Raw genomic sequence first — 21,172 nt, 5'->3', positions numbered from 1 at the left:
AAAAATGCCAATAAAAGTTCCCTTCTAAAAGATCACAGTCAAAATCTAATTAACAGGAAGGTTTCTCTTAAAAGATGCAGCCCCCTCTCTTGTGCATTAGAGGGAAGAGTTTATGCTGGGCTCGCTTTCCACACACCTGCATCATACCTGTGGGTGGTCTGGACATACATCTGAACCTCAGCTTTTGGTGTTCTCATTTACACATTCCATGGCAATCAAATTGTATTTTATGTTCAAAATGATCATTCTTTTGCTAACGCATGATTACATATCCATTCTATGCAGCGCCTCAATATCCCCTTTCCTTTCTGACCACCCCCATCCAACTTATTAGTTTGGTATTGTCCTTGTTTGATCTTTTAAGGAAAGGAAGAGAAGAGAGGGGGAAAAAAAGAAGAAAAGAAAGAGCCATTTCACATAAGTAGATGATCCCAAATTCCATAGTTTCCCCCCCTCCATGCCTCCAAAGTTTATTTGAATTTACTTAGATGTTTTACAGATATAATCAGGTCTTCCCAGAGGGATTAATCTTTCCTTGCTTTTTACCTGTTTAGAGAGTCTGTTTTCCTCTTCAATGTACTTCTGTTCTTTGGGTATTAATGTTCGTAAGCTGGCTTTCACCTATACATCAACATATGTGTCTGTTATGGATTAATATATTACAAATGTTTACAAGTTTTTCACGCAGTTCAATTTGCAATCATTTCTAAAGTTTCAAAGTCCTGGCTGCTGTGCTCATAAAATATAAATGTATACAGTTGCACATGCATGCGCTTCCATTCCTTACGGCGGCAGGCAGCGGCCGCAGCACAGCCGCACGGCAGCCGCCAACTATAACAGAAAGTGTGGGTGTGCCAGGCAGTGGCAGAAGCGTATTCTCCAAGATACATCAAGGTTTAGAGAAAATGAGGAATGACAGAAATTCTCTACAAATCAGGAACAAAAGCTTTCATGAAACTGAACTCTTTAGCAGTACAAAAAAGCCAAAGTTAAGACTTACAGCATTAAAAATCACATCTATTTCAAGATAGATGACCCCCTTTGTTGGCCCTGTCAGCTGCTTGTTTTTCAAGACGTAGGCTTTCTGTTCACCATTTTGAATCTGCGGGAAAAGGACATGACAGCCGTCTGTCTCGCGGTCTCCACTGAATACACTCCCTCAGTGACCTTTGACCCCCAGCTGCTGAAACTGACAGAGAACCCAAAACAACTGTGGCAATTCTGACAAGTACCTGTTCATTACCAGGATCAAGTCTGTCAGGAAAAATTAACTATCATGGGATTCAACATGGCCGTGAATTGAGTATGTTAAAATTTTTAGTGTTCTTATTACAGACCTCGGTTGAGAAATGACAGATATAGAGCTGAGGGTTTTTTTTTTTTCCTTGAGCAAAAGCAACACAGAGCAGTGCGTCAGGTGAATAAAACTTACAGACAGCAATGGTATAGCAACTTTGCCCAGAAAGTCAGCACTTCGATCACGATCTTCATCATAAACTGTCACTTCAAGAACTGAATGGATATCTTTAATGTTGCTGCATAATAAATATACGTAAGAAAAAGAAGACTTCATCAGTGGGGAATCAGAACAAAAACGCTTTTGAAAATTTAGATAGTTCCAGCTGATTTGGTGTGTGTCTTTATGTATCCTGTTTGCATACACAAGGTAGCTTGGTATCTGACAGAATTTCCCACAATGCACCTTAGTAGACTACAGTGATGATTCTATTATCTGGAACTTTGAACATCATTGTAATTTCAAGTTGTAATTTTTTAATGAAATATAATTTTCCATCTGGATGGGCACAGAGTAAGTTATTGTAAAAAAAAACCAAACATCAATAAGCGGCACGGATGTTTTTTAGACTTTTCCTTTTTCTCATTATCACAATAATTCCTATCTTCCTATTACCCCCACTTAAAGACCACCAGGTTTGATAGTAGCATGACAGCATATTTTATACAACTTTTCTTTTTTATTATCATAGGACATCTCCTTTTTTGTTCATAGCTCTCACCAAAACATTGTTATTTCTGTTAGGTTTATAGTAAAAATTATCCAATACAGAAAACAGAATGGAGAAAATGTAACATTGATAGCTATTGTACCTCCCAAGGATTTAGAAATTAAGTCATGTTCTATTTTGTTCCAAAGACAATATATGTTAATAAACAACTGTGCAAATTCTTCATATTTTTGTTTCTGGAAAAATAAGCCCCAGTTGTTGACAGCATTTATTCTTTGATCAAACTGTTTACCAAGAAAACATGAATTAAGAGAAAACAAAAAACGAATGTATTCATTATTGAAAGATTGCAGCCACATGTGAGAAGAGGCTTTATCAGGGCACAATCAATTAATGGCTTTGATAATAATCAAACCTATTCATTCAATTATGCATTCCAGAGAAAAACACCCTCCACAACCTTCTTAGGAGTGTGGGTCCCCTGACCAGGCTTTCATCTCTTATAAAAATAGGGAATTCCTTAAAGATAAATTGGTCAGATAATTAAATCTGATTAGTTACTGGCTCTTGAGCAGAGACATTATAAGAAATTAATGAGGAATTTAGCAGTTTTAAATATACAAAAAAATAAATCTATGTTAGAAAACTTTTAAGAAGTCCTTAAGTTTGGGGAGTTTTCCTTTGTTCAGAGTTCATTTCTAAAGCCCAGTTTAAAAAAAAACAAACGTAGGAGATACTATAGTATAGAGTCGGCAGCTTTTACATGGTCGAAAAGATTTACAAACTTTTTAAAACAAAAGAGAAATTAACTCAAAAGATGTTTTGGTAACTACGACAATACTTAATATCCTTATTGTGCTAAAATGCAACAAACCAAAACTAAGGCATCTGCCGAACGGGAGACCGGATTGTTTGCTGATTTGAGCAATGGAACAAATAAAGCTTTGTCCTCCTTGGTGTCAATGCTATTGGGGAGAATTTCAATAGAAAGTATAAAAGGAAGAAGCAGTATGGCAATTCAGTTAATGGGAGCGAAATCCTTAGTCAAATCATATAAAATGCACAGTTTAAAAAAAATATCTGTGCAAACAGAAAAACGGCATATCCCTTCCCCAGGTTTCACTATCAGGAAGGTAATGCAATTATGAAATTCATCATTGCTAGCAAAGGCAGGCCAGATACATTGAGCTGTTAATCGGTGAAGAATAAACACACACACAAAATCTCAAAAATAAATAGCATTTAGTACCGTTTTTAAAATGAGCTCAAGGTAATGGTGACTTACAATGTGAAGACTTTGTTCCACTCGGGATTGAGATTTTTGTAGACGGTGTGTGTTAACAGCCTATCATTGTTCAATTCAACTACACAAAATGGGTCACTTTTACCTACAAGAGATTTGGGGGGAACATTTTTAGTATACATAGCACCCACAGTTCACAGTGTCATGATCATGGCTGTATTTCTTGTCTAAAAAGTTTTATAGAAAACAAAAAGTAAAGTACAATTTTAAAAATTAAAAAATAAACATCAAAATAGAATTAGATGTATTTGGATGATGTTAACAATTTTGACTCATAGCAATTTACAATCTGGAGAAAGTAAAACAGAGTAAATTACATAGCTGTTATTTCAATTTGCAATTATTTTTTTTACAAAAAATAATAAGACAACAGCCAATTATGAGGGAAAATGAAATGCATGTGCATCCCTACCTCAGTTTGTAATTCTGTAACGACTGTTTGAAAGGTTCAGCCCCTTTACTTTTATGCATGTATTTTCTAACTCATCTGACTCACTAGTAACTTGTGATAGAAATTTCTAAGCAAGGTTATTTTGGGGAAACTGCTATATTGCAGAATTACATTTTAATCTGACTTTAGATTCTCTTCTGAAATATCTGTGGCATCACAAGCTATGGCAAATTAGGCCCTCTGAGGCAGAAAAATTCTACCATTTGAAACTTAACTTCAACAACCAATCTGCATGTTAAAGAGCAGTATTTTGTTCTGTCCACTGAGAGTAAAGGATTTGGAATTTATCATGTGTTCACAGCCATTCTGCTCTGCCATGGTCAAATCTCGTCCATTCGGCAATTATATTTTGTGATGTCCTCAATATTTTTGTAATGTCATGTGTATTATAAGAACCCATAAAGTCAGAGGCTCTATGGGGCCAGCATTAATGATATTAGTGCAGCATGTAATTTTTCGGATATCTTATACAAATGACAATGAAATCAATATTTAGACAAAGCTGTCCAGAGGTCATATCTTTTAAACTACAATATTGATTTAGACTACATAAGAGGTTAATGTGCATATTATCAACTTTAATGATAAAGAATAATTGTTTTAAATGCATTGTGAATTGTAGTCACAGTAGTTTACACTTCTGTGAAAGCTTAAATATCACTGAAGATTTTCAATTAAATTTTAATAGGAAGGAATTCATTAGCTATCAGTGACGGAGAAGCTATGTATTCCCACACAGCAGTGTATTTACTTTCCATATTGTAATTCTTAAAATGAGCTGTACAAACTTTGACTCACCTTTAATTTACTTTATTAATTTTATATTAAAAAAGAGATTTAATATGTGTGTGTTAGTTCAGTGGCCTCATATACCCCAGGATAATTGCATAATTTAACATTATACTAGTCTTTTCAGTTTTTGGTCTTGGGAATAATTTTCAATAAAGAATAGAAAACTGAAAGTCCTGGAGGTCTGGTGAAAATTTTACCTCTGGCTTAGGATCTGTATTAATTTTTTTCCTACCTTCTTCATTCCTCTTGCCCTATTTTCTACCACTCTCATTTAAAGCTCACACACACCGTGGGAGATAGTATTCAAAAAAGAATATTTTGTTCATTAAAACACATTGTAATAGGTTTTATTTGTCACATCAACAATTTTATTTTCTCCCATAGAATTCAAGGACAAGCATAAAAAGTAGATTCAAATAGTTTGCAAAACCTTACTTATTCTTAGGGCTCATTTTAAGTATCTTCTTTCCACGTAGATTTGTACTGAGTACTATGGTATGAACAAAAGAACAGAGGACATAAACTACAACCTCAAATAGTTTAAAAAAGGGTTGGACAGATCAAATAGACCTACCTATAACAAGCAGAGAGAATATTCAAGCCACATTTATGACAGAATCCATGTCAAAAGGGTAGCTACTTCACTTTCATTTTAGACAGAACTTTAGATGAAATGATTAGCTCTGGAAACATTTACTTAAAAGACAAGTATAACTCTCACAGTCTTCCTTGGATTTCCTCTGAATTTTTCTCATATGCATGTACATTCATGTTAATTCAGTGAAACAAAGACTAGATACAGATAGCTCTTTTGGGCATTTTTGTTCCCTCATTTTCACCTGCTTTACTTCCATTACTATTCTATTTCAATTGACTTGGTTTTACTTGCCCTCAAGTGATCAACCATGTGCAATAGACTCAGTCAAAATTGCGCCACTTCTCTAACAGTGAAACACAAGAACAAACTCCAGAAACCAATATCTATGGGGGAAAAAATTTAAACTTCTACAAGCAGAGGATGAAAATCTTTACTTGATTCTTTCCGCACAGGAATTGTATTCAGTTGTGTAAGAGGTCTCCAATACTTCTAACCAACCCCATGGAAAGTCTCACAAATCATCACCTACTTTGTTACTAAATCTTTATTTGCTGATAAAAGAAGAGCTAGTGTCAGTGATGGGCTCAAAGATCCTAGAGAAACAAAATCTGTTCTTAACATTTAAGATTTTTCATATCTTGTTAAGAAACTAATACATTTATCAAACCCTATGACCATGAGGCTGTGGCTATCCATAGTTTCTTACCATTTAGTTGATTATTTCTCAAAACCATTCCTAGAGCAAACCAATATCAGCCATCTATCACATTACCTACCCGCTCAGTCACTCTTTTCTATCGGAATAAAGGCTTTATACCTCTAGAGACCAAAAACAGTTTGAGCACCCTCTGAAGCCCATTCAGTCATTTTGCTATTCTAAATTCCAGTGGCAAGCCTTCATTGACAAAAATAATCTCCTATCTGCACCTATCTTACAATTCGAAATGGGTAAGCAGTATAATATTTGAGAGACCACCTTAGACACTATGCAGAATGTAATGGTGCTTACATTAAAAAAAAAGAGCCTTTTGCCTTAGACCAAACTACTATTTAACGTGGCTTTAACTTACATTGATTTTTTCCAATCTGCAGTCTATTATTCTTAATGGTCATAGGTCATTATGGTCATATTAAAGACTGAACATATTAAAGGCTTATGGTCATATTAAAGACTGAACTGTGGTCAGTGACATAAACCTATCCACGTAAATTCTGTCAGTTTACACTTCTCTGAAAACTTATTCTCATCCCAGAGCCTATAGGTTAAAATCCACATTGTATGGCACAGAGTATCGTCTTTCAGCCTCATCTCCAGTCTCAAGACCCATTAGGCCTCTTACTTGAGCTACACCACACCTTTGACTCCTCAAATATTCCATGTATTTCCAGAGCTCTGGGCAAGGCACAGAAGTTCAAAGTAAAAGGGCCAGTGGTCTGGGGAAAAGGGCCTAAAGTTCTGAGGCTGAACAAGCTGGGATCAAATACTCACTCCATGACCCTGGGCCTGTTCTTTTGTACATAAAATAGTGACAGTAATGGCCCCTTGCATCAGTAAGAGTTTGAATATAACTGGCAGACTGTCTGGCACACTAGCAAGGCATTAGTAAATAATAGTTTTAGTAATACCATTTCAAATAAATATTTGAAACGTCATAATATGCTTCAAAGTACAAATGTATCAGGAAACAACTCACATCTTGAGCTAAATCTCCTGGTCCAAAGAACAAACATTTGTAAAATATTTTACAAAAAAAATTTAGAAAATAAAGGGCAATTACAATACTTATTACTATAATAGTTATAAACAGTTACTGAGGTTTTATTATAAGCCCAACATTATGTTTACATTCATTTGCTCAAAAGCTTTTATGACTACTCCATGAGAAAGGTATTTTTACTATCCCCATCTTACAGATAAGGAAACTGAGGCTGGGAGATTATATAACTCACCAGGTCACACAGGTTGTGTACAGTGGAGCTATTCCAATGCAGGTCTATCTGACCTTCAGAGACCTTGCTCTATCCCTGTCATCCTTGCTCCCTTTAATTTTGTTGTCAGTGCTGTCCAGCCAATTCTGATTCAGTTTTCATGGCCAATTTTTTCGGAAGTAGGTGGCCAGACTCCTTCTTCTTAGTTTGTTTTAGCCTGGAATGTCAGCTGAAAACTGTCCACCATGGGTGTCTCTGCTGGTATTTGAAATACCAGTAGCATAGCTTTCAGCATCATAGCATCTCATGGCCGCCACAATATGACAACCAACAGATGAGTGGTGTGGTTCCCTGACCAGGAAATGAACTTGGGCCATGAAGGTGAGAGCACTGAATCTTAATCACTATCACCAGGGCTGGCTGCTTCCTTTAATTAAATAATACTATATTTAAATGTAAACCACTAGGCAAGACCTTACCCTGTACCACATCTTAGTAGTTAGTAGGCCACACATGGGAAGAGCTGGGTAATGCTTTGTCTATAGATTCATTCATTAAAGAAGTATTTGTCGCTTACCATGTACAAGGCAGTGTTCTATGTGTTGAGGAGACAGAAATGCATAAAACAATAGGAAAAGCCCCGACCTCATGGAGTTTACATTGAGGAAGATGACAGATAATGAATAAGATCATTTTATAGTACTTTAGAAGACAATAAGTACTGTGGAGAAAAATAAAAATGGGAAGGGCGATGAGTGGTGCTTGTATGTATGTGCCACTTTTAAAAGGGCTGCCACAGAAAGTCTCACTGAGAAAGTGACACATGAGCAAAGGAATGGAGGAGAAGGAGGAGTGAGCCTTGGGTTACCTGGAGGAACAGATGATGGAAAGGTCAGAGAAGTGACTGTGCCTAGTGTTTCTAGGAGTATCCAGGAAGCCAGCGTGACTGGAGAAATGGATCATTAGATAACATAGTCAGAGATGTACAGGAGGGTGGCAGGCCTCTGTAAGATTTGGCTTTCAGTTTAAGTGGGAGGGGAAGTTTCTGGAGGGATTTGGGTTGAGATGTGACATGATCTGATGGCTGGTATTTGGAGACCAGATAGAGAGAGGGCTAATGGGATGGTAGGGGGAAGAGTTAAGAGGCTGTTGCAATAATCTAGATGATGGAAAGTGGTTAGATTCTGGATATATTTTGAAGATAGAACCAACAAGATTTGCAGGTATCAATACTTAACAATCTATTATGCCTGATATTATTATTTGGAGACGGAAAACAATTCATTGAGCTTAGGTAAGCCAGTCTTTCTCCAAGGACAAGAAGTGTTCAGTAAAGTATAGAGACTGGATATCCAGAATCTGGCAAAGAGGAAAATCTAGGCAAGGAGAGAGCAGGCAATTTTATGTTTAACTTCTATTTATCTTTTCCTTTTAAAAAATTATCTTTTTACAGTTATCAGTAATGAATGCCCACATCAGGTCTTCACATACTATGTTATGTTTGACTAATTTAGAAAGTATCCTTCTGCCACTGCATGATTCGAGGGCAATTAAAAATTAACAGCAATTTCAATGAAAATAATAGTAAACATAGAATATCAAATCCTGTAAACTTACTACTCAAAAGCATACACTATAGTTTTATTTTAAAGAAGTGGTTACATACAGTTAATGTGCTTATCTGGTTTGATAAATGATGCTTTAAATGACTGGCTTTTCAGTTCCTAAATTTTACAAACTTGATTATGTGCCACTTAAACAAATGAAAATAATCATAGAAATACCAGTGATGGACCTAACCATTAATTATCTCCTTAATTATTCCTTCCTTTCATCCTTTTATCATTCCAGTTATACCCTGTGATAAGCTGCTGTGCTTGCTGAAGTATCTGAGGAGTGGGGTTGACTAGAGGATGAAGTATTGATGTCTAGAAAGTGCACTACATTCCGCAAAGCTCTAGAAAGGGATGCAAAGCTCTCCCCTATAATGGTTTTTTTTTTTAAAGATTTTATTTTTTTCCTTTTTCTCCCCAAAGCCCCCCGGTACATAGTTGTATATTCTTCGTTGTGGGTCCTTCTAGTTGTGGCATGTGGGACGCTTCCTCAGCGTGGTTTGACGAGCAGTGCCATGTCCGCGCCCAGGATTCGAACCAACGAAATACTGGGCCGCCTGCAGCGGAGCGCGTGAACTTAACCACTCGGCCATGGGGCCAGCCTCCCCATAATGATTTTATTCAATACCCTATAGCTAGAAGAGCAGAGAATGAAGGCAGCATTCAACACTGAAGTGTACTTTGTTTCTGATAATTTTTGGCTATTTAAAGAGTCTAAATGTATGGGAACACAGGTTATATAATCTCTTTTCTCCCTCTCACTCGTTCTTGTCATAAGACTAAAGCATACTTGTGGGTACCAACTGGCTCTTCCTTAACTTCCACCATTTTGACTAAAAAGTGCCTATCCTCTCCTTTGCAGTGCAAGAAATTACGGATTTTTGGTTTGGATGCAAGACAGAAATTGCAGCAGTGCTGGGTGAGGACAGAGGCAGTGGTGTTGATTGCATTAACCACTATGACAGCTAGAAGAGAGTCTTAGCCTTGCTTGAGAACATGGCAATTTTCAATGTTGACAATTTTCTAGAGAGAAATAGGAATACCTTTTGAGGCATTCATTACTTATTGAGTGTCTGCTCTTCTCACTCCAGAGTTATAAATATGATTAAGACATAGTTCAGCTCTCAAGACACACACAATTTAGTGGGCATGATAGACATGTAAATACACAACTATAATGCAGGGCTGTAAGCATCATAATAAAGGTAAGTGAAGGGTGCAGTGTGAGCAATGAGAAGGAGGCATATCATTCTCCAACTCTAGAACAGAAGGGGAAAAAGAAGTGAAGACTTTTCCCCAGTGGAGATGACCCTGGTGATCTATGGTGATTACACATCTCTATCACCAGCAGTTTTAGAAATGAAGGACAATTATATAAAAAGAAGACTATAACAATTTATCATAAGGAGTATTTAGCTTAAATTTATTTGTTGATCTCTATAATAGAGTCCCTATAACACAAAAACCTAGATATATGTTACGTAACTACTATAAAATAGATACTTAAAAATATTATGTTAGGACTGATGCATTTATCCATAATCTAGTTAAATACTAATGGCTATTTTTTTTGTATGGAGTTTTATAAGAAAAAAAAATCTTGCAAGGGAATTAAAATTAGAAAGAGACTCTTTTACCCTCATAAAACTAAATCTGTAACAGATTTTAAAGCATATACACTATTACCTCAATTCTTCTTATGGTGAAAAGCCATTCCTATGACAATAAAAACAAACGTCAGAATTGTCTCCACTGGGCATCTTTTCTGGCAATCTTCAAAACGGCACTGAGGATTAAACGGGGTGCACTGACTGGTTAATTCTCTCTCACTCTTAGCCCTTGCCCTTTGAGGTCACAGCACTGACATATTTTTAAAGAACTGTGGGAAAGTCGGCAACACCCCTGCTTGCTTGCTACCTGTTTTGTGGGCAAGGGGATGACTTCAGTTTGTGCAAACTACTGGTTTGAGTATTAGAGTCGCTCAAAAGATACTGAATGATATTCTTGCTCCCAGAATAGAAAGTCAATCCTGATCCATCAGTGGTGGGCTTTGTCCAGGGCATTGTGCTGCTGATAAGTAGCACAGTTTGCTGGATGTGATGTGTTATAAAAATGTGTGTGTGTCGGGGGTACCCAGTGACCATTTCTTTATTGCCACATCTCTGAAAACACAGAAGGCTTTCAACAGCATGGAAAACAATTCATACCAAAGGGAGCCTTTATTTTGGGCCTACGTTGCACAAATTAAGCTCTTTGGTTTAATTTCCTCAGTCGCCACAGTTTGAAATGGCTATCCTTTGTCTTTTTTTTTTTTAAATTATAATCAAGGTTGCCATCTATGCTTTCTATAAACTGGAATTCTAATCATAACATATAACAATGTTACAGTTGAGGAATTCCATGGGGTCCACAAAAACACAAAGCAATGTATGTTGGAGACATCTTCTAATCCTTCCCCATCACTGAAGAGGGGTTTTGACCTTAGCCTTTTTCATCAACTGACTTAAACATATTTTAAACATCTGATTGGTAGAATTACACTGACTGACACTCTTCACCAGATTCCCACTGGGTCTGAGTAATAATAATAGGGCTTCTCTTTTCTCACTAAATCAACAAGCAGGTTTCATTGTGGCAGGAAAATTGACCCCCTAGAGTTGTGGCTCTCAGTCGATGAGATCTAATAAATCATTTTTCATATTGAAGATTTTGTAATGCCCTCCTTACTATTCTGAAATAAAACAAAATTAACCCATACGTGGTTTCAAAACTTAGTATAAGGCCTTAATGGCATTATAAGGGATGACTAAATAGAAAGGTATTTGTAATAAAACCATGTGTTGATTTATTCAACAAATATTTATTGAGTGCCTACAGGTGCCAGGCCATATGAACAAAAAAAGGAAAAGCCCCTGCTCTCTTGGAGTTGACTTGTAGTGGGAAGGGAGGAAAAAGAGAACAAATATTGAACATAATTAATAAGCAGATAACATTGTCTGTTAGAGAGTGATACATGTTAACGGAAAACAGAAAAAAATATAACAGGATAAAGAGTTTGAAGAGTGTTGGGGAGGGGCACAGTTTATCAATTTAATTAGGGTGGTCCAGTAGCCCTCACTGAGAAGTTGAGGTCTGAGAGAACTGAAGGAACTGAAGCAGTTGTCGAGTGGATATCTGGAGAAAAGCGTTCCAGGCAGGGTGAAGAGCTAGAGCAAAAGGCTGGTGTGCTTAGGGACCCTGACGGGGGCATGGTGAGCAATGGGAAGAAGAGTAGAGCATGTCAGAGGAGCAATGGGGAACCACATCATGAAGCACCTTGGAGGCAATCCTCAGGTCTTTGGTGTTTACTGTGTAAAATGGTAGCATTTGTAAGGCTTGAGTAAATAATACATATTTCAGGATGCTATCTAGGCTTAGATAATCATGCAACAGATTTTAAACTTGTATCAATGTCTGTATTTGGTCATGCAGGACACGGGACAATTTTCACTATTTAAGATTGTCTAATGCCTTGTAAGACAATCAACATCCCCAACTCCCAGCCACCAAACACCAGTAGCGCTCCCCAACCATTGTGACAACTAAATTCCCCCACAAATATCTAAAATACCCAAGGGTGTAATACTCTCCTCCCCCACACTGCCCCACAGCAACAGTTCTTAAACATTTTGGTCTTAGGAACTCTTAGAAATTATGGAGGATCTATCACTTTCGTTTACATGGGTTATAGCAATCAAAATTTACCATTTTAGAAACTAAAAATAAGAACATGTAAAACTATTTATTTTTCTTTCAAAAATAACAAAAATAGATCCATGGCACATTAACATCAGAATGATCAAACATTATGCAGCCTTTGAAGAAGTCCATTGTACACTCATGAGAGAATGACAGTGAAAAAGGCAAATAACATTTTCGTATTGTTATGAAAATAGTTTTGACTTCAGAGATCCCTGAAAGGGTCTTGGGGATCCCCAGAGGGTCCTGGGCCACACTTTGAGGACCATGACTGAGAGCAATGGAAAAAAAGCTCAACGTATACATGAGTTTATTTCCCTTGGGATCTAGAACTAGATGCAAAAGAATATTTATAGTTTGTGTGTAACTAGATGCATTCCTGAGTCCAGAAGTGAACTGTCTTGGTATGTGCTGGGAAGCTCAAAATTTATGACAGACCAACAGGAAATAAAACAAGACAGATAAGAAACTGGAAAAGAAATAAAAGGGACACTATGGGATCTATAAAATGAGGAGAGGCTATGAAGAAATTATGCCCAAGCTTTTAAGAGTTTAGATAAATTATGGTAAACACATTAAAAGACTTTATTTTCAATTAATATTTAATATAGAAACTATATGCAAGTGACGTTACAAGATTAGAAATAGAAAAGTTGTTTGGTCTAAAATGAGTACGTATAAAAATATATTATAACCTCCTTTGTTTTTGCAAGCCCTCATAGAGACTTTAGGACCTCCAGTAAATATATATTCAATTAGACTCTTCACAGAAAAGCATGAGGTTTCACATAATCTTCCCTATACGTAAATTAACCAGCTGAAGAGATGTTTTTGCAGTGAAACAAAATTCTTTAGACTAAAAAAAATTAAGTGCTGTGTTAGGTGATTAGTCCTTTTTATACTCTTAGGCTATAAAACTGAAAACTGTCATGTGTCCAGTCTTGTCTTTAGAATAATATCTTTGTTTCTTTATTTCTCTTCTACAAAGTATCTACACATTCAGGAGTCTGTTATTCATCTTGGCACCTACTGCAGGATCTCAGATTCTGAGGGCTGGGAAAGAAGCCTTGGAGGCCAAGTTCAAAAGCTCATCTAGGCATCTAGCACTTGAACCCTCTCTGCAACCAGGCGGTCACATAGGCTCTGCTTCAACAGTTCCAGTGATGAGGAAATCACCACCTCCACAGGAATATTCTGGTCTATTTTTGGCAATTATAATTTTTGGGAAATACTTCTTTAACATTGCACACAAAATTATGTCTCTGTAGCTTTTATCTATGCTATGATTTGCCCTCTGCAGTAATTTTTAAGTTTAAATGAAATAATGGGTCTAAAGTGGGGGCACAGCATCTGTCACTTAGAGAGTTCTTATGAATGTCTGATACTTGCCCTCCTGCACTGGAGAGTGTAGATGGCCTGCTGAGCATCTATTCAAACTACTTTCTAGTGTCTCTTCCTGAATTTTGGCCTCAAAGGCCAAAGTGACATTTCTGGACTCCCTTGCAGCTAGGGTTGCAGGAGTGATTTGGGTTGCACCAGTCAGATGTACTTGCCTAAGATTTGACGTTAGAACTCAGTTAACTGAGAGCATGTGGAGTCCACTTTGCTGCTGTAGACTGCAAGCAGGAAGAGTGGAAGCCGTTGTCACAGTGTTTTCCCAACCCAATAATGTAGACACATTACTTAACCTCTCCACATCTCAGTTTTCTAATTTGTAAAGTGGGGATAACAACAGCACCTAATTAGATTGTTGTGAGATTAATTGTGCTAACCCTGTACCAAGCTCAGACTAGTGTCTGACACATGATAAAGGCACAATAAATGTTGCCACTATTATTGCTAATATCATTTTCCATGAGCTATTTTCAATGGACTTGATTTTAAAATGCCAGATATCCCAATTGAGAATATATTCTGGTTAGTTTGTCAATGTCCTTCTTTAAAGAGTAGCTTCCAAAACTGAATTCATATGCCATATGTCTGACAAGTCCAGAGGAGAGTATCATTCTCAACATTTTCCTTTTATTCAATGTAACAAAATTGATGTATGTATAATTCACTCTCATGGGGCTTGAATTCAATTCAAACCCTAAAATCTTTTCTATATTTTCTGCTCTTAAAGCAAGACAACACTGTTTTGTACTCAGGTAAGACTTTTTATTCATACTTTTTAATGTTCATCTTGTTGAGCTAAGCCTATTATTTCAGTCTGTTAATTATATATATATATATAAGTAATTATATACATTTTATATATATTATCCATATTATAAGGTTAGATATATAAATACATACAAATTGTATGCATATATTGATCTCATATAAAATGAATTAACTATTCTTTCTAGCAAGTTTGATAAGGAAGCAGTCAATTATCTCCTCAAAGTCATCAGCAAATAGGTTGAATAGTTAGACCAAGGACCAAATCCTGTGTTCCTCTACTTGGCATGCCCATTGATACCAATCCTTTAATATAATCACCATTTGGGTTTAATCCTTTAGTCACTTATGAGTCTAACCATACTATCATATAACTCAAATATTCCTGTCATAAGATTTTTTTTTTTAAAAAGCCTAGTTAAATCCAAACGCTTTCTGAAGAATTTCCCCAATCCATTGTTCCAGAAAATGCATTGCTTATTTACACAACTATATCCTCATGTACCAAAATATAAATAATGGTTTAACGTTAAACAATGATTCTAGCAACTGAAAGCATTTCTTCAAGCACTGGGCAAAATCCTAGAGCTAGCCCTCCAAGCCAAGTCGGCAATTCTCTATTTCTTTACTCAAAGGATCATTCTGTAATCTCAGTTCCACAGCACTCAATTAATTACTTTATAGTATTTCTCTTCCCCTCATTTCCCATTGATAGTGGGACCACCACTTTCTCAGCCCATAGTCCTTCACCTCTAGAGCATATCAAACCCAATTATTAAGCTCTTTTGTCATCCCACCTATTCTTCCAGAGCAGTGTCTTCTAACCATGTGACCTGCATATGAATCACACACGATTTCTGTAATTCCCTGTAAAACACTAGTTCAGACTCAGGCCTTACCAGCCTTTGTGTTAAATTATTATTTTAATTCCTCTTTTCACAAATATTTGATATTAACTGTTCGGTTTTAGAGGAACATTATTGTATTTCTATAATTAGAATATGATTTAGTTTTTTAAAAGATGCAATTATTAAAAGGAGACAACTTCTATTTCTATGTGAGATATGATGACATAAAAGAATGAAGAGCAATGATTTGCTTTCTTTCCTAGTGATGCCTTTGTTTGTTTAGTCTCATTCTTAAGGAAGAGATTTATATAGTAGAAGACATTGAACATGTACCTGTGTAATACTGTTTTCTAACTAGGCATATTATAATAATAAGAATGTCAGGTGATGGATATTTTTGATGCATTACAAATTGGATCAAATTTCTTCTCAAAGCATATTATCTGCTTAATAGTCTTCTACAAGCTTAATTATTAAAAAGCAAATAGGGCCAACATTAAGTTATATATGGAAATAAAGAATACTTGACTTGGGAAATTTCCAATACATTTTGTGTAAGACTTTGGTTTTATGGTTCAAGAATTTTAAGATTATAAGAATGTAAGATTACAATTGTAAGATTTTGAGATAGTGAAAGGTTAAAAATTAAGAATGACATCCACACATAACCCCCTTTTATTTGGTAAGTTATTTTACCCTTGATAATTTACAAATACGAAGGAGTTCCCTTATATTTTATATATACTTTCAATGGAGAGTTTAAAGGATATATATTTCCTCTTCTTCCAATGTAGGTTTTAAATAATGATCGTAAAATCTAAGGCTGCATTTATCAGATACCATCAGTGTTATTAAGTGTGATGATGGCCATTAAAGGCAATTACTATTAAAAATTCAAACTGCTACAATTCTATCAAAGAAGCAACATAGCTACTTTTCCAGTAGAGCTATTGTATTCTGAGGGCCACTCAAGCAACAACTGCAAATATCTTACGCAATTCGCTTGAGTAACCCACAAAAAGTTAATTTTTTAAATGGATAATATCTTGTCAATGTTATATATATGTGCTTGGCATTTCTCCAACTGTATATAAAAGTTTCAAAGAACAGATTCGCCTTTTTCAGTACAGCTACCTTTTCATTTTCTTTCTCTGAATAGACCCATAATGTTCAGGGAAAATACCAAGAATAATAAATCCAAATCTCTCTATAAAATATACCTTCATGACACACTCATGCTGGAAATCACAGGAACCAATAAAAATGCAGGCAGCCGACTGATAATGAGGTCAGAAATACAAATAAATTTACTTTTAATGAAGACTGGAGGCACAGTAATCAAAGTGTTAAAATTCATTTCATGCATATCTCATTTGCTTCTTAGCTGATATTTACCACGCAATTCTGTGAGAAAGTAGAGGCCTAAGATGCTCCAGATAAATGGCTCAATTAATTGTACAGAGGTAGACCTCTTTGAGCTGAGCCCGAGCTGTGAGCTCTTTATTAAAAGCACTATTCTGTAGCCCATAACCTTGTTCCTTGACTCCTCTCTGGTTTCCAATTTAAACAAGTCCCCATGCGGCCTGCTCTAAAGGGCTTTGTCTCCCTGTCATTGTTAAGAGAGCTGAGGCATCCTGGAAGTGTGAAATCAGACCTCATGAGTTGAACGGTTCCCCAGGGAACGCCGGACTGCGCAGAAGGTCAAAGTCATGGGCCGGACCATCTAAAAGTGTCTGATCGCCGGTCTGTGACACAGCAAGTTGCAGTGGAGGGGTGGGGGGGCTAGACTGAAGAGGACTGAAATTGAACACATCTTAATTAAAGCCCACAGACAGCAAAACAAAATGTTTTCTAGGCAGCCTGTCAAATGGGGCTTAAATTTAGCTCTGCTAATGAATCTGAGCTGCTAACTGTTATTTCTTAAGATAATAAGACTCTCACGGAAGCTGATAAAAAAACTGTAGCATGTCTTTTTCTGCTGTTTTGTTACTTAAATATTTTCCAACAATGAAGACAGTTTTCCTAAAGAAAAACATGGGAAAAGTCTATGCAAATAAAGGGGTAGTAAAGATCTCTCTTAATAACTAGTAGGTTTGCAGACTATGGGGCTGGTGAGTTGCAAGTCTTTATGCTGAGCCTTGTTTTAGAAAACGATATGCTCATTTAATGGGACTATCTCAGTGACAGATTATGTTAATTGTAAAATTCTCTCCCTCTTTTCGTTTTTCTCTCCCTCTCCCTCTATCGTTTCCTGAAAGAGATGGTGCATTAATTTGAGAGATCAGTTCACCTGGGATGGAGTTTTATATTAGTGTACCTTTTAATACAGTGAAAAGGTAGGGCAGCTTTTGAAAGGATTTCACTCTTCTCCCAAATCACTGTTTCTGAAACTGAGTGGCTGGTGTCCCTGGGGAGGCTGTGACCTCTTCCTAGGGAGCTCAAAAAAAAAAACCCAACCCAGGGGAAAATGAAGGGGAGGAGCCGAGGAGAAGAACCCTTTTCTCTTTCTTCTCTAAGAACTTGAAAGAACCAATAGGCCAGGTCTAAATACTCTGCAAAGAAAGCCTCACTCAATATAGAAGACTTTAAATGTTCTGTTGAAAGCAGAAATTAGGCCCCATCCAAGAAAAAGAATAATTAGAAGCTAGAAAAGACAAAATTCCCACATGAACTGTTTCCCACTACCAAAAAGAAATTTTTTTTCCCCTCACTGGTCTTTCTCTCCTCACAATCTGTCCAGTTTTAAGGAACACTTGATTCAGCGGTAGAGCGAATCTTCCCCAGTGAACACAGGGCCAGACATCTCTAGATTTTGCTTTGATGGTGCAGAGAGGCATTAACCTTTTCATGGGTTAGCTGAGAGGTAAGTAAGTTGTACTGCGCAGTATTTTTCAACTATCGAACTTTTTCCCTCATGAAGAGTTTAGCTGACCAACTTTGAAAACCAGAGTACCACTTTCTCAGGCTGTGAAAGGCTGCCCACAATTTGACTGAAATTTCAATCCACTCTTGTGCTTTGCTCAATGCATGTGTATGTGTGGGAGTTGTAAATTGAGGCCTTAACCACCAGAGTTAATCTCTTTTTAAAATCTGTATTAACCTTAATGATTTGAAGTGCACTGTCCAACACTGGGCTATTGAGACTGAAGAAAAAACTACCCTCGACTATCAACAGTTTATTAGGGGCTTAACTGAAGTGACCTACTGTAGTAGTGTTCAGCTGAACAAGGCTATAGGCTTTTTGTCGAAAGGGAAAGAATTGAGGGTTTCATTAAAAAGTAATTTGTGCTTTATACTCACTCATTCAAAGAGAGTCTCAATTGCTCTTTATTCACACAGAGTTAATACAGTATCACAATGTTTCACAATGAATGTGTTGTAACAAAAGAAAAATTTTACATTTTGAAAGGAAAAAATTCTTTGTAACTGTAGTAAGATTGATGGCTCTTAAAAGATTATAGAATCTTCTTCTTGTGTTCATGTTAAATGATGGAATATTGCAATTTTAAAATTTTTTGCTTAAATTAGGGAAGTTTAACTTTATGTTTGGATCACTAAAAATATTTTAAAATTAGATTAAAGTTGGTCAAATATAAGTTTGTCTCGTTAAACTTGTCTAGAAAAAAAGTGTTCTGAAGCCAATCAAGCATCTTATTGTCATAGCCTCATTTATACCAGGTCAGAAAATATTCTTTGCTTAGCACAGAGAGTTATCGGTGATTTTAAAATTTCCCCTCTCCATCCGTAACACTCCTAAATGGATGCTAACTTGAGTAGTTGAAGACAGTACTATTTACTCAATTTCCTTTTTTCAAACTGTTGCTTAATGTCTTGTAGAGCTTCACTATGATTATCCACTGAGATGTATAACATATTTTTTAAAGTTCTTTGAACAAGTAGGAGACAAAGACTACAAGAAGCTTATTTGTGTCCCAAATTTAATGATAAAGACTAGGAAGGATTAGTGTACATATAAATATTTATCCTTTTCAGAAGTAAAGATTATTTTAAAAATTGGTAGTATATTCAGACATTTCTGACTTAAATATATGGTCCTCAGTTTCTGCCACCATCACAAATGTCATAAAGACCACAAAAGGTCCAAGAGTGAGCAAGGTCAAAGACTGAATTATCCTCTTGCCCCTGAATAGTTCAACATCTCTCTTGTTCAATTCAGAGCACATTAGATTATAAGGTCAGTGTGGAATGAGGAATCATTAGATTTATATCCCTAAAACTGGAGGGAAAAAATGGAAAATCTGTTATTTAGTAGTCCCCCAATTAAAGTTCATTTTATCAAATCAAAATTGTTTTATTGAATCCCTAGGGAAAAGGCTATCGTTATTCACATTAATTTACATAAACCATTAGCAAAGAAATATATCTATTTTTTCCAGCTTTGAAAGAACATGTACTTTAGCTTCCATAGTGGTATATAGGCCAAGTGGGTTAACATAGTTTGCATATTCATGAAGTTTTAAAAACAATGACACCTTCTCTCCAAGAGAGACAAACTTATATAACTGCACTCAACTTGTGTAATGGGTAGGTATCTAAGCTTTTGAAGTAAATGGGACTTGAAGTTTTCTATGAGAAATCGTTGTGCCCACTATAAATGTCCCGTGACAGTTCTTAGTCCTTAGGTGCCCTCTGAGATACTGATTATTTAGGTTTTTCTCCCTGTCTTGAGATGTTTTCAGCCTAACACTGGGTGCTCCCCTTCCCTACAGAAAAGCCCAAAGAAAAGTGAAGCTGTCTCCCATGACAGTGAATTTCACTGCTGTGATTTCCTGAATCTACTTGCTGTTGGGAAGCAGGGGCTAGGCATAACCTCTGTAGCGTAAAAGCAATACTGTGTCGCTAGTCCAGTCTTTAATGTCCAAAGTGAACAAAAAAAGAGCAGTTAGTCAATCATTCACATTGACTGGTAGTTCTAATAATAAATGCAGCTTAATAAAAAAAAAAAGAGAAATTTTCATGCCCAGATTAATTTGATTAGAACCACACCAGAAATAAAAAAGAAAGTAAACTTAACCTTCACTAATTGTTTAGTACAAGGAGCGAAGACAGCACACAAGCAAAAAGATTACAAATTACCCGGTATGTTCAGGTATGCCTATTTTGAAAGAATATTCAACAGTTGTTACTATCTTCTAGGTTACAAATGAGTTGGTAATTACCTCTTTAAAAAAAAACTGTAAGCTCTCAACATTTTTATTTTTGTCATACAATAAATAGTCATTTGATACTATGCAAATTTTAAAAATATTGTCATTTTGGAGCAGATATCTACTATTTTAGTTTTAAGGCATGTGATCTTTTACTTTAGTCTTGATTCTGTTTAATGAATTAAAGAAGGGTACCAGTGATCATGTAATGCATTTGCAAGCCCTTAGATGGTAGGAAAAGTACATTTCTCCCCTTCAAAGTTACCTTTTTCGGGTCAACTTCCCAAACATTTACAATGGTAAGCATATTTTCCCAAATAATAAGTAGATACTTTCTTTCAGGAACAGTGAAATTTGCACAAAAATTGGTCAAGTTGGTCCTATTTACTATCCATCTTGAGATGGAAAATTTAAGGATTGGAACAAACATCTCCCAAATCCTTATGAAATTAAACAATAAAAGAATGATCACATAGTTGCAAATTCAAAACGATGATTTAATTCTGGAAATTGATGAAATAACTACCCTCAGCCAATTAAGTAATATGTTGTAGAAACAGCAATATTCAAATCAGGAAGCTTTACGAGACAAGACTAATTTTGGT

At 36.2% G+C, this 21,172-nt stretch overlaps 1 protein-coding gene across 17 annotated transcripts in view; it reads right to left on the bottom strand.

Moving 5' to 3' along the window:
- Positions 1-21,172, bottom strand: part of MCTP1 (multiple C2 and transmembrane domain containing 1) — a 358,609-nt gene that overhangs the window by 150,262 nt on the left and 187,175 nt on the right. For 16 of the 17 annotated variants that reach the window (XM_046668197.1, XM_046668199.1, XM_046668192.1 and 13 more), the window contains 4 exons: positions 3,253-3,355; positions 1,433-1,535; positions 1,001-1,102; positions 547-621 (listed from right to left, as the gene is read on the bottom strand). In XM_046668197.1, coding sequence (XP_046524153.1) covers positions 547-621; positions 1,001-1,102; positions 1,433-1,535; positions 3,253-3,355 — 383 coding nt within the window. The remainder of the gene's footprint in view (positions 1-546; positions 622-1,000; positions 1,103-1,432; positions 1,536-3,252; positions 3,356-21,172) is intronic. The other variant, XM_046668196.1, reaches the window with a different exon arrangement.

The sequence above is a fragment of the Equus quagga genome, chromosome 7, assembly GCF_021613505.1.
Source record: "Equus quagga isolate Etosha38 chromosome 7, UCLA_HA_Equagga_1.0, whole genome shotgun sequence".
In the NCBI taxonomy this organism is placed as follows: domain Eukaryota; kingdom Metazoa; phylum Chordata; class Mammalia; order Perissodactyla; family Equidae; genus Equus; species Equus quagga.
This window is presented reverse-complemented; position numbering and strand designations above follow the sequence as displayed.